The sequence below is a fragment of the Microtus ochrogaster genome, linkage group LG3 (assembly GCF_000317375.1).
Source record: "Microtus ochrogaster isolate Prairie Vole_2 linkage group LG3, MicOch1.0, whole genome shotgun sequence".
NCBI classification, from domain to species: Eukaryota; Metazoa; Chordata; class Mammalia; order Rodentia; family Cricetidae; genus Microtus; species Microtus ochrogaster.
The window spans coordinates 5327244-5340954 of NC_022029.1; the positions used below are offsets into that span (position 1 = coordinate 5327244).

Here is a 13711-nt window from a genome sequence, read left to right on the forward strand (position 1 = left end):
TTAACATTGGAAACAATGCTGGCTTTTAAAAAATAAATATGCTTTAATCTTTGGGATAGTTCTTCAATTCAGGGCAAGAAAAGTATGGCAGGGTTCATTATTTTATTTTCTAATATATGTGGTATAAAGCCAAATATACTTTATATACACAAATTGTTCATAATGATTAGTTTCTTGGGATTTTGTGTGCCTACAAAGGACTAAATGTTTAGTATTATATAGATATACATTTATGTATAATATGACTTGCGCATAGACAAAAACACAAAGTATCTCCATGGAGAAAGATGTTATTATTATAAGAATAGAAATATAAAGATCTTAATAAATAACTTACCCAAACCATATACCCAGGACAAATGGGCCTAATTTTTCTAAGTCTTTAGAGTTTATTTAAGAAATCTCAGTCATAAACTATGAAATAAATGTAACAATACTTTGCATATAAGAAAGTATCTTTATAATTCTATGCTTCTAGAAAATGTATGCACTGCCGTGTATGTCCTTCTAACACACACACACACACACACACACACACACACACACACACGCAGACTTTAGGTCTCCACAAGGACACAAATCTTCTAATAAGGTAAAGCATGAGATGAAGTACATTGAAACGGTCGGTGAATCTTCTCTATGAGGATGCACGTCTGTATGTGGTGCTCTCCTTAGCTCAGAGTGGCCTGACTGATGGCGAACACAATACTACTAGGAACACTAGAATTAATCAAGAGTTAACTCAGGGAGACAAAATATCTTGCCACATTACAACCATGTTGTTTTAAAGTTTTGTTGTGTTATCTCTTCATTTGTAAGCTCATTGAGCTACTATGGATGCATAAGATATAATTGAAATAAATGTCATTGCAAACAATATAGGAAATAGCTTTTCTTTGTCTCCAACTTCAAGCACATTGTAAAAATGCTGTGATGTAGCCTCTCCTCCTGGCCAGTTATTGTAAACACTCAGCATTTATTTTGATTGTTTCACACTGGTTACTTTTATTCTGCTTCTTCTGGACAGTTTCAGTTCTTCATTGGTGTGTTTTTCTCTTGGTTTTTTTTTTCATGTTTAAGCATTTAAAAGTAAAGCATTTGATTGTCTTTCATCTTGTTGTCTTCATCTTATACTGTTCCCAGAAATTATTATTTTAAATTCTTATTCCTGACAATTATGGCTCGCTCGTTTGTTTTTTAGTTAATTGTGAACATTCAAATCAACCCTAAGGTATGATAGTGAAGTCAGCAACTAAATAAGGTAGAAAACCCAAGGCAAAGATTTCTCAAGTGTATTTTAAAAGTACAGACTTGTTCAATTCTGTAATATTGCTGCAAGTCCTCTAGTTTAATATAGTAAGAAATCTTTGTTCCATTTCCTCAAATTTGGCATGTAGAGTATATACCAAGTAACCCAGAGGATCAGCAATTCTCTATAATATATTGTGGAAATGCCTTACACTAAGAAAAGTTGTATGGTTCAAGCTTACTAAATATCTCTTATTATGCATTTGTAGACAACTATTGTGTTACTATTAAAAATGTAGTCTTGTCATTGAATTTCTTGAAAGGAAGGAATGTTGATTATTGGAAGGAGACAATCATTTTAAAACCTTTAAAGGCAAATTAAAAAAGATAAAATTGAATTCCGAAACAAAAAATTACTTTAATGCATTTATAAGAAATGCACAAATAGAAGTGACCTACTGAAGAAATTTTGCATTTTACTATTATGTGTACTATTTGGTGTTACTATTTGGTGACAGCTGCTCTAAATTCCCACACATAGATGTATCATCTTCAGGGCACCAGTTCCTTCTTCCCCTCCATCATTTGAGAGACACGTAGGTCCTCTTGAGCACAAAACTTTTCTGCACATAACCTCCTATTAAGATCTGGGTAAAACACAAAGCATTTACACTCCATAAACAGAATTATTTGGAAACCCTAATGCCTTCTATTAAACAGTGCTTCAATATTCTGTTTTACCTGCAGCGGAATGTGGTGCATCTGCAACAAATAATGAAGGAATTCTGCTTTCCCCAAATTACCCACTCAACTATGAAAACAACCATGAATGCATTTACAGTCTCCAGGTTCAAGCAGGAAAGGGCATCAATATTTCAGCCAGAACCTTTCACTTGGCACAAGGAGATGTTCTGAAGGTAAGTGGACGACTGTGCTGCCCTTTGACCACTTTTTATACGTTTCTAAAAATGTTTACATTCATTTGTACACTTAATAAAATGTAAATTCATTCAACCTTTCATGAAGACCAGTCCTATTGTTACTTTAATTGAAGAGATATTTGCCTCCAGAGATTTTTTTTTGTGGTAAGAAATCATAAATGTTATGATATTTAAATATTTGTTTCACTATAATAAAAATAAGGAAACTTTATTGCAAAGTATCACATTCAATAAATATTACATATTTTTTTAAAAAACTAACATATGAATGACCACTTCATTAGGAAAAATCAAAATAGTAACTTGATTTATCTGATAAGATCAGCTATGTTTGAAAATGATGGCTTTGATACCTATTCTTTATTTGTATGTAAAGAACTTTCTAAATAATAATACAAATCACGTTTGTGTATATATAAACTGAAAAAAAATCAGTGTTCTATTTAGAAAACAATACTTAAATCATAATATTTGGTGTTAAATTGTTTGCATAAAAATACTAAAATAGTGAAATATCCTGTTACAGAATATATTTATAATACATGTTTTCCAAGTGAATGTTTAAATTGTTACTGATTTGCTTTTTGTAATACAAATGTTTTGCTATATAAGGATTTTAACAATATATACTTTGTCTGCAAAATTAAATTGAAACAGCTGAAAAATATTCATAATTTTATCCTCAACATTTTTAAAGCAATACAGGTATTTGAAAATATTTCCATTTTTACAATTTTGAAGCAAAACTACATTTCCCACATTGAAAGCAGCAGAAGGTTTTTGCTAAACCTATGAATATTAACTTATTGGTCATTTCTTTTATAAAAACTATTTCCTTTATTAATATTAGGTAATTTCCAATGTGTAAGATGTATATAGATTTATGAGAAAAGCTTTGAAATTCAATAATATATCTAATACTTAGTTTAATTAGGGCTAAAAATGCACTCCTGTTTTGTGGATGCCAGAAATTCACTGTCTCAAACCTTCCAGCTCCAATTCATTGTTCAGATTTTCCTGTTTAAATGATTTACATTTCCTGGTAGGCAGGATAGCTCAAATTACTATCAGCACTCATGAGGCCATCAGTCAGATTCTCAGCACCTCAAATAAACAAATAATACTTGCATTCTGTGTTTGCAGGTGATTATTGTAGGCTAACAGTGAAATATATTAATGCAGAAATGAGGTAGTACTCCATTGTGTAAATATACCACATTTTCCTTATCCATTATTCAGTTGATGGGGCATTTAGATTGTTTGCAGGTTCTGGCTATGACAAACAATGCTCCTATGAACATAGCTGACCACACTTCCTAAATAAAACCCCAGACACTGAGAAAAACAATTAATAAATGGGACCTCCTGAAACTGCAAAGCTTCTATAGAGCAAAAGACACAGTCAACAAGACAAAATGACAGCCTACAGAATGGAAAAAGATCTTCACAAACGCCACATCACACAGTGGTCTGATCTCCAAAATATACAAAGAACTCAAGAAATGTTGGTCATCAAAGAACAAATATGCCAATAAATCTTATAAGGTCAATGACTGTATCTTCTTCAATTACTTTGATATGATTTGTTTTTACAAATCATTTTTATCTTTTGAGAATTTCAGGAAAAGTATTTTGATCATATTTGCTTCCTCTCTTTAATTTTTACCCAGTCCATTCTGTGGGGGGAAGGGTTGAGGCAGGGTTTTTCAGTATAGTGCTGGCTGTCCTGGAGCTCACTCTGTAGTTCAGGCTGGTGTCAAATTCAGAGTAGCTCAGGTTTGCTAGAATGAGGGAGGGGAAGTTAGAGCAAAGAACAGATTGAGGAAACCAATAACTAATACTAGGATATCTGAAAAAAAAAAACACAGAAAACATACTATTATGTTTCATATAAATTTCATGAAATTATGTGCATTGTATAATTACATATATCATATTCATATTGCATGTACACAAATTGCATATAATATGTACTATATATGTATGTATATATGGTTATATACACAGACACAAACATACATTAATTTATTTATTTAGACAATATCTCTCTCTCATTGACCCTTTAGATCAGCTATTAGTGACTGTCTAGGCAAGAAGATACAAGCTTTAATTTTTTCACCACAGCCTAGCACTGGGGATTAAGGTGTACGACCATTCTAGGTCCTTGTTCTTAGATGTCAAATATCTTAGCAGCAACTGACATCTCTTCAACCCTTATTATGAACATCATTTTAGATATAAGTAGAACAGTTATCTACTGCCTTTATTACCAATACTGTATGGTTTTCAAATTCTAATTATTTTATGAATGAGAGTTGGGGAGTATCATGAGTACTTCCTGTAAAACATACAGATGATTATTAAATATAGTTATTAATTAATGTAGCTATAAAAAGCATTACAAATTAGATTGTGATAAAATTACAATTTAAAACTTACCGTTAACTTATTTTTAAAAGAAAAATGATAAATATAGTATGTACTTCCCTAATAACGACTAGTGTTCTTAAGGCATTGCATAAAAACTTGAAGAGTATTCCTTGAGAACAAGCTTCTTAAAGAAGTCTTGACAAGATTTTCAAAAATTCATGGGGATTCATGCAAGCTGAAGTTTCACACTGAAAGGAATTCATTCACTGGTGCTTTATGAAAATGTAGATTTGAGATAACTTCTAAATTTCTCATAAAGGTTAGATTCAACCAAAATGATGTTGCGAGTCCCTCTGTCTCAATCTTGTGCAAAAGAAGAAACCTGGTCTTAATGAATCTGTATTTCGGTTATTTTGACCAATCTGATCTGAATCTTCTTAGTTTTCATTTCTTCCAATATATATTGCTTTCAATAGACCTACTCTACTTCTTGGAACAGAGTGTTCCTGAGACTAGCATAGAAATGGAACACTGTTGTGACTGGTAAAATAAACCCTTAAGATAATTTGCCCTTGAGAAGGTTATTGTGCTTACAATCTCAGAGCAAACATTCTCTGTAATAGTGTCTTTTCCCAAAACCGTATTCAAATGACACCACTTTGATATTGGCCATAGAAGAGTAACTTTACAGAAAATTGCATGCATTACCCACCACAAAGTCTGGCCACGCTTGTTGTTTCCTCAATCAAGCAGCCCTGACTGTTGATGAATAAACTGTATCTTGGGCATGATATCATAAATAGCTTCACATGTCTCGGAAATATCTTTACTTGCTTCAAGACTGCACTAAGTTTGGTAATATCATTCCTCATTTTTCTTATCAAATAATAAGGTTTCAATAAAACCATGTTCTATTTTAACACTGTCCTCTTGTTAGCAATATATAATATATATATCAATCATATATATTAGAGAATATTATATATATGTATATATATATATATATTTCCTAACTGTGACTAATTTTCAGTTGTAATCAAAATTTACCTGTAGAAAGATTTGTCAAAAACAATAAAAGTGTTCTAGAAGAATAAATGTTGCATGTAATTTGTACTAATGAATATTGCGTATTTTATTACTTTTGCAAAGTGTATGCTATAATTCTATGAAATCAGATATAAGAAATGAGAGCCCAGCACCAAATTGGAAAAGATACTCGTAGTCTTATTTGGTTGTTTGCTTTTTTGAAAGAGATGAGGGGTCCGGAGTGTCCTTATGTTTGCCTAGACTTGCTTTGAATGTTTGAGTTCAAATGTTCCCTCCTGTTCCAACCACCTGAAAAACTTGAACTACAAGCATGTCCCATCACTCCTAGATAACATCTGGTTTTGTAAATAAAATATTATTGGAAAAAAGCCATGTTCACTCATTTTCATATTACCTGCCTTTTTTGCTGCAAAAAAAAGACCAAACAAGAGGTACTAAGGACACTGAGGGCCCAACAGGCCTTAAATATTTATCTACCCCTCTCCTAAAAAGTTTGTCAGACTTTTTAAAATGACAGGAATCACTTTTAAATAATTAAATTTCATACCTGGATATTCAAATTTTATGTTATAAAGTTCTCAGGCCATTTTCTTTCTACCATTTGATTCTATATTGCTAAATCAACAGTGACTTGAGGGGTTTTGTGACTGCTCATTACTCTCAGTTGAAGCTAAGATCATTTTCCCCAAAAATATTTGTTCTTTTTCAAATATAGCATTGTAAAATATGTTTTGAAAAAAGTGTCATAAAGTTTTTCTGCTTAAAGGAATCTATGTTTCTTGCTTAAAATTTAGAAAAACTAGTATATGATATAGTTAATACTAATAAAACATATTTCTGTATTGTGACAGCCAATGATGGGCTAAATTTTAATAAAGTTCTTCATTCTAAAATGATGTCTTAGGATTTTTATAAAGTTATGTACATATCTAACACAGAGTTGAAGTTGTGGTGGGTTACTTGGTTATCAATTATGTACAAAAATAATGAAAATATACAAAGTAAAGGCTGGTGCTGTCTATTATTCTATTATTAAGTCTTTTTTTTTTTTCAGTACTAGGGCAACCTTAGGAAACAGTACTAGGGAAATTTGAGAATGAACTGAAAGCAAATCTCAAGAAATATTTTTTTTATTTCTTCATTTAAGACTATTAGTTGTTTTATTTGGTTTATTGGCTTTACTTTTTGAGAGAGGGTCATAGAGCCCAGCCTGCCTTAAACTTCTGATCATTTTATCCCCACTGCCCAAGTGTATTGTTCAGTTTTTATTTACTATTTATTTGGAACATCTGACAAATTGAGAGTTCAGACACATGACCAAGATTTAATTTAATCTAAAAAAATCTTTATATTTAAAACAGTATCTTTGGTAACAATTAAATTATACATTGCTTAGAAGCAGGGGTTATTAATGGAAAATATCTGTGACTACCTTAACAGTATTTTCACAAATAAGATCCACAGAACTACTGAGCAAAATGGTTTGATTGTGAATACGTAGTAGTAAACAACGGACTTATAGCTATGTAGTTCATAGCATCCTTAAAGTAATACATTCAGAAGAAGACAAAATGTTGAACACTGAAAACTCACAGAGATAGTTATGTTTTACAGTAAGCACTATGTCTTTAGTCCTGGTGAATAGTGTCCTTAAGAAATGAAAAGTTGAGTTGTACAGAATCAAAAAACCAAACAAAATTAATTTCTGAATAAATTTCAATATTTGATTTAGTTTTGGTTAAGATAGATAAACTTCTGCTGATAAGTATAATAGAAAATTATTTCTATGAATTGGATTCTCCTGGGGAGGGTCCAAATTGTCTCCTGATAATTTCATAATCTCTGTTCACACAGCCTTCCATATAAAACTAATGAACTGTAGGAAAATACATGCTTTTTGTTACTGACAGAAATAGAAACCACTGTTACTTATTCACAGTTATTCAGCCCTGCTGAGTTGAGTTTTCATATCTTCTTCCTCATTTTCTCTTTCTTATTCCTTATGTCCCCTTCTGTGGAATTTAAAATGTAAATAAACCTTAAGAGCGGACAGGGGCCATGGAAGGTTATAGAGTGCATCCATCACAGATGCAGAGAGCAGAAAGGTCCTTCCTACAGCAGAATTCTGAATTTCTGTGTAGGAAAACCTTAGGTTAATGTGGTTAAAAAAGAATTTCTTATGGATCCAGTCAATTTTGAAAAGCTCCATTTGTAAAGGATGTGAATTAAAACTTGCCTTTGTTTTCTTTACAGTCTTCAAGGTTAGGTTAGCAGCAAGAATATTTAAAACCTAAAAATGGGTGGATGATGCATACATTTATTCCAGTGCTCAATAGGCAAGGGCAGACCTAATCTCCACAGTGATTTTCCAGGTAGCCACCGTCTCAACAAAACAAACAAACAAACAAAAACAAAATCCACAACAAAAATTAAAAAATTAAAACTTCAGGAAGCTAGAAATAAATAAATTTGTTCTTCAATAAATTCAGTAGCTGAGATAAAGACCAGGCTTTAGTTAACACAGTTAACCTGTTTAAAGTTGAAGGACTACATTAAAGACACTAGTTAAATTTGAAGATAATTTTCCAATTAGTGAGGAATCTTTTGAGTGTAAATGGTGTAACCTCTTTGTCAGAAAAAGGCTCTTAATAGTTTCACCAATGATTTTAAATTTCAAAATGTCAGTAAAAATATGAAAAGACCCTAGTCACTGCAGACAACCTAGTTGTTAGTAACAGAATTTCATTGGAAGATAGGCCACAATACAAAAGAAAGATGCAGCCACAAGTCCTATAAGAAAAAATGAAGAGTGTGAAAAGTGAAACATTCCAGGTCGAGGAAAAAAAAAAAAAAACAACAGAAAATTTAAATTTAAAGAACCCAAATCTTCCGAGCCCCTTTAAGGTATGAAGCAAGTCTTGAGTCTGCAGATTACCAAGGTGCTGTAAACAAGACCACAGTGAGATTACCAAACCAGAACACTCCATGGGCTGACAGATTTTTCTTCTGGACCTCAGGCGGCCGAGGCTCTCTCCTGAGGGACTGGGAGAGCAACAACATGGAAGGAAAACTGGCAAACTTCAATTGACAGTAGGACGGTTCTTTAAGCTGATTCAGGTGGTTCATATTGACTGAGAACTAGATGCCCTTGCCCAGAGTAGTTGAATTTGGGGCTAATTAAGGGATGTTCTTAGTAAATAAAAACTGCCTTAGGAGATGTGCTTCTCTGATAAATAGAAAGCTACCTTTAGACCTGTTTATGCAAAAACATTCCTTCTGTTTACCCACCCGAAATCCTTCGTTTATCACTGTCACCTACCCTAATATTTGTGCTTGACCTAAAACTCAAATTATTTTTACTGAATCAGATAAACAAAGAAAACTTTACTTTTTAGTATTACCATAACCTTAATTTTAAAACCTAATGAATGATAAGTATCAAATTAAAATTGTGTAGGTATTTTTGAAATTATATGATATATTACAAATGTGTAATAGTAAATATTCTATTGCTATGATTATAAACTATGACCAAAGAAATTATAGAAGAGTCTATTTGGCACATACTTTCTAAGGATAAGTTATGGAAGGGAGCATAACAGTAGGCAGGCATGACATTGGAGCAGTGTCTGATAGCTCATACCATGAGACCTTGAGACAGAATCGTGAGTCACAGAGATGAGGTAGGGAGACTCTGAACACTGTGAGTCATTTTAAAACTCAAAGCCCACCCCCAATGGCATAAATACTACAAAAAAGACACACCTACGAATTCTTCCCCCAACAGTTGTACCAGTATTGGCCATTCTCATCGGAACTATCACATAACGTTATTTCTTAAATCCAGCATAGCACAAGACAATGCACCATACAGATAGACACATCTAATAAGATATCACATTGTGATCATATTTTCATAATCTTAGCTCAGAGAAAAGCAAAGAGGAATGTAATATGGTAAACCATCAAGAGCATGAAGGAAGAATGTGAAGCTTATCAATTTTGTCACAAATCTATCTTGTTTACTTAATATTCATAATCACTAAGGACACTTTCAAATTTTTATCTTTATTTTATTCTTTCATGTTACTTTTACATTTTTGATTCTTAGGACTAATACAGAAATACTATATGTAAATATTCTACCTATGAACTATATGCCCTTTGTTTGATGTATATTTTTTCCACACAGGGTTTCTCTATATAACCCTGGGTGTCCTAGAACTAGCTAGATAGACCAGACTAGCCTACAACTCAAAAAGTTGCTTGCCTCTTCTCCAGGGTAGTAAGATAAAAAGTGTGTGCCAGCATTGGCTTAATATTTTTTAAAATCTCAAAAGTGAAACAAATCAACAAAAAGAATAAAATTACAAAAACTGTGCTGAAGTAATTATACTTTTACTAGTTTTGTTCTAAGAAAAGTGTGTTTGATTAACTGAGAAAGTAGCAAAACAAAGAAACAAAAAAATAAACAAAATGACTATGAACCAACTTTGCAAACTACTTTTAAATTAGGTGCTTTAAACCTTAAATTATATGTCATTTAATGTGTTGCTATCTTAGAAACCAATTTACAGAGTAGTTTAAGCGTTTCTTGGAGTTTCTTAGAGTTTGCTAATTTTTTAACTTAAGAATTATAAAAAAAAGAATTATCCATGTGTATTCTAAATTTCTGATTTTTGAAACTCATTATTTTAGTTGTTCTTCACTAATATCCACGTAGAGGCAATGCAGATAATCCCTGCTCTTCATAGATATACATACATACTTGGGAATCGGGCACTTTGACCACATTAGTATTTTAATTTATCTTGCAGATTTATGATGGAAAGGACAAAACAACACATCTCTTGGGTGCCTTTACGGGTGCATCTATGAGAGGACTGACACTCAGTAGCACATCGAATCAGCTTTGGCTAGAGTTTAACTCTGACTCTGAAGGGACAGATGAAGGCTTCCAACTTGTCTACACCAGTAAGTATTTTTTAAAAAATAAATTGTCAACACTTATAGCCGAGCGGTGGTGGCGCACGCCTTTAATCCCAGCACTCGGGAGGCAGAGGCAGGCGGATCTCTGTGAGTTCGAGACCAGCCTGGTCTACAGAGCTAGTTCCAGGACAGGCTCCAAAACCACAGAGAAACCCTGTCTCGAAAAAAAAAAAAAAAAAAAAAAAAAAAAAAAAACACTTATATGTATTCCTAATTGTTGCTTCCGGGGTTAACAATGTCAATAATTCTGTATTTCTACATGAAGTTTAACATAGTTTTCTTCTGTATGAAAATAACTTTATTACTATTCTCCATCTATATCTTTTTCATCTATTTATTTGTGTATAGTTTATTTTTTTTGATATGGGATGTCTTTCTGTATATGTGCTGTTTTTACTAGATAGTGAATAAAGCTGTTTCGGCCAATGGGTTAGCAGAGTAAAGCCAGGTGGGAAATTCGAACAGAGATATATAGAGAGAGTAGGTTGGGTCAAGGAGATGCCATGTAGCTGCTCAAGAAGAGATAACAAACTACCAGTCTCATGGTAAATATGAAATAATAGAAATGGGTAATTTAAGATATAAGAGCTAGCTAGAAATATACTTGAGCTGTTGGCCAAACAGTATTGTAATTAATACAGTCTGTGTGATTATTTGGGTCTGGATGGCCAGGAAACCAAGGAACAGTATCCACTTATAATTTTTCACCTATGCCATGTGACATTTTTTTCTTTCATCTTCCCTATGCCCATCCCCCCACTCTTTTTAAGGAATGATCTAATTTCCCTGAGCATCAGTTGAACTATTGAACCACAAGATACATTCCAAACCTTTCCCACTGATGTTTATTTATCCTAAACCTCTGAGTCAGAGATAGCGAATATATTAATGCTTTGAAAAATGTACAACTTCTATAATATTTGTCAATTGCTTTCTTTTAAAAATTCATTGCAAACAAATTTTGCATAGAACTACAAAACGATTTTTTAATATATCATTGTGAATTTCAGTTGAATAATACCTTTTTACATCTACATGGGAAATTAAGATGTAGTCTGAATATTGACTTAATAAAACAGTTTGATACCTGAATAAGTTTCAAACAGGAAACATATTAAATATAAAAGAAAAAGGTGTTTAGAAGTGAGGCTGGAAAAATGGCTCACAGTTAAGAACACTTGTTTCTCTTACAAAGGACCCAGGTTGAATTCCCAACACCAACATTCTGGTTAACCACAATCTGTAACTACTGTTCCAGCAGATCTGATGCCTACTTCTGACCCCCTTGAAAACTGTACCACAGCATCGCATGCAGGCAAAACACCTATACAAATAATATGAAAATAAATAAATCCCTTAATTGTTTGGAAGCAATAAACAATTTATGAATTTAAAAAAAAATGTACTTAAAGAGTTAAATATATAAGAAAAGTGGAAGACCTTGCTTTGATGATTAAATCTTTATATCTAGTAATGTCTAAAACCAGTTTCACACAGCCATTTGGTATGCATGTATACTTTACAATTATTGCAAATTGTTTCTGAAGTGTAATGCAGTATTCACACAGAGATAATAAAAATAGGGGAAGGTAATGTGACTATCAAAGCTCTAGTGAGGCTTCATAAACACGGTAGTGATAAAGACATAGGTCATAATTCACAGAAATAATGGTATGATATATTCCTAGCAAAGGTAATAGGATACAAAAACATTACTAGAAGAACATCGCAAAATTATTCAAGCAGACATTACACCCGGATTATTCTCAGATGCTCATTTCACCTCACTATTTATTTGTCTTTGACCAGAAAAAGAGCATGTTGATACCTTTATCTGTTAATAGTCACTTTCTATCCCATTATTGGTTTTGTTTATTTAGGGCTACTACTTAGACTATTTGGACTTTAAGTATCATTATATTTGGCTAAGACAAATGATCAATATGTTTTTAAAGGACACACAATGCATTTTACTTCACCTGTTCAAATAATAAATTCACACTCACTTAAACTAGCAAATCAACTTTTAACTTCAAGTAATGGAAAACTAATTCTGGTTTAAACTAAAAAGCTAGGGTTTCTTTATATCATATAAGAATGCAAGAAGAACGAGATCTACATTGAAGCGTTCAACATGATCAACCACAATTTTTGTTTCATCCTAACCAATGCATATCGTCTTTGGAGACTCATTTGTGTCTTCCAATGTGTTGTTACAAGGTCACAGTGTAGCTACCACTTGGACCTCCTCAAGGTTGGAGGACATGAGAAGCAGCATTAGTAGTCACATATGACTCCTTTACTAGAATTGAAACTTCCTTGGGAGGCCTGGAAGAAATTTGTCTACCTTAAATCTCAAAATCAAAAATTTAATAATTTATTATTAAATAATTCTGAATTAGCCTCACACCATCATAGTATGCCAGAATTAAAATTGACCTTCATTAGTAAGGGAGGACATAAATATATAATATAATGTGCAGCAATCATAGATAATTCTTTTTAAAAAGTGAAAAAAAAAAAGAAACCAAGGATTTCTGGGATTCCTAAGTGCCTAGAATGAAAGATTTTGGCACAGCCATTAATAGTTTTTAATATGCAATATTAAAATGGCAGTGAAATTGTCTTACTAATTTAAAGCTATAAATAAATTATATATGTATATATATACATACATACATACATATGTAGTGAGAATTCTTCATGACACATGAGATTTTTGGAAGAATGCACCATTCCTTGGCTGTATCTGCTTATTCTTCATGTCTTAGAATGGTCAAAAATTGGTCATTTATTTTGGGAGACTCTCTTTCCCCAGTAAGTTTTTCTATCAACTGTACTTTGCTTCTTGAATGCAAAAGCATTCATGTGTCAAACTCGGTGCAGCCAGAATTGCCATTAGCAAGTTCAATCACTATCCCATTCCTTCTGCTTTCAGAATCTACCTTTTTCATTGTATTACCTTCTCTTCAAAGTAATGACTGCCAATTACTCTTGTTCTTCCTCAGCAAGAACCTCTTTCTCTAATTTAGTAGTTCTCAAACTCCTCACACTGTGACCTTTTAATAGAGTTCTTCATGTTATAGTGACCCCAAGCATAAAATTATTTTGTTACT

The 13711-nt window shown here is 32.5% G+C and overlaps 1 protein-coding gene across 2 annotated transcripts in view; it reads left to right on the forward strand.

The window, feature by feature from the left end:
- Csmd3 (CUB and Sushi multiple domains 3) overlaps window positions 1-13711 on the forward strand; it is a 952990-nt gene that overhangs the window by 667842 nt on the left and 271437 nt on the right. For both annotated transcript variants that reach the window (XM_026785886.1, XM_026785885.1), the window contains 2 exons: window positions 1996-2165; window positions 10424-10580. In XM_026785886.1, coding sequence (XP_026641687.1) covers window positions 1996-2165; window positions 10424-10580 — 327 coding nt within the window. The remainder of the gene's footprint in view (window positions 1-1995; window positions 2166-10423; window positions 10581-13711) is intronic.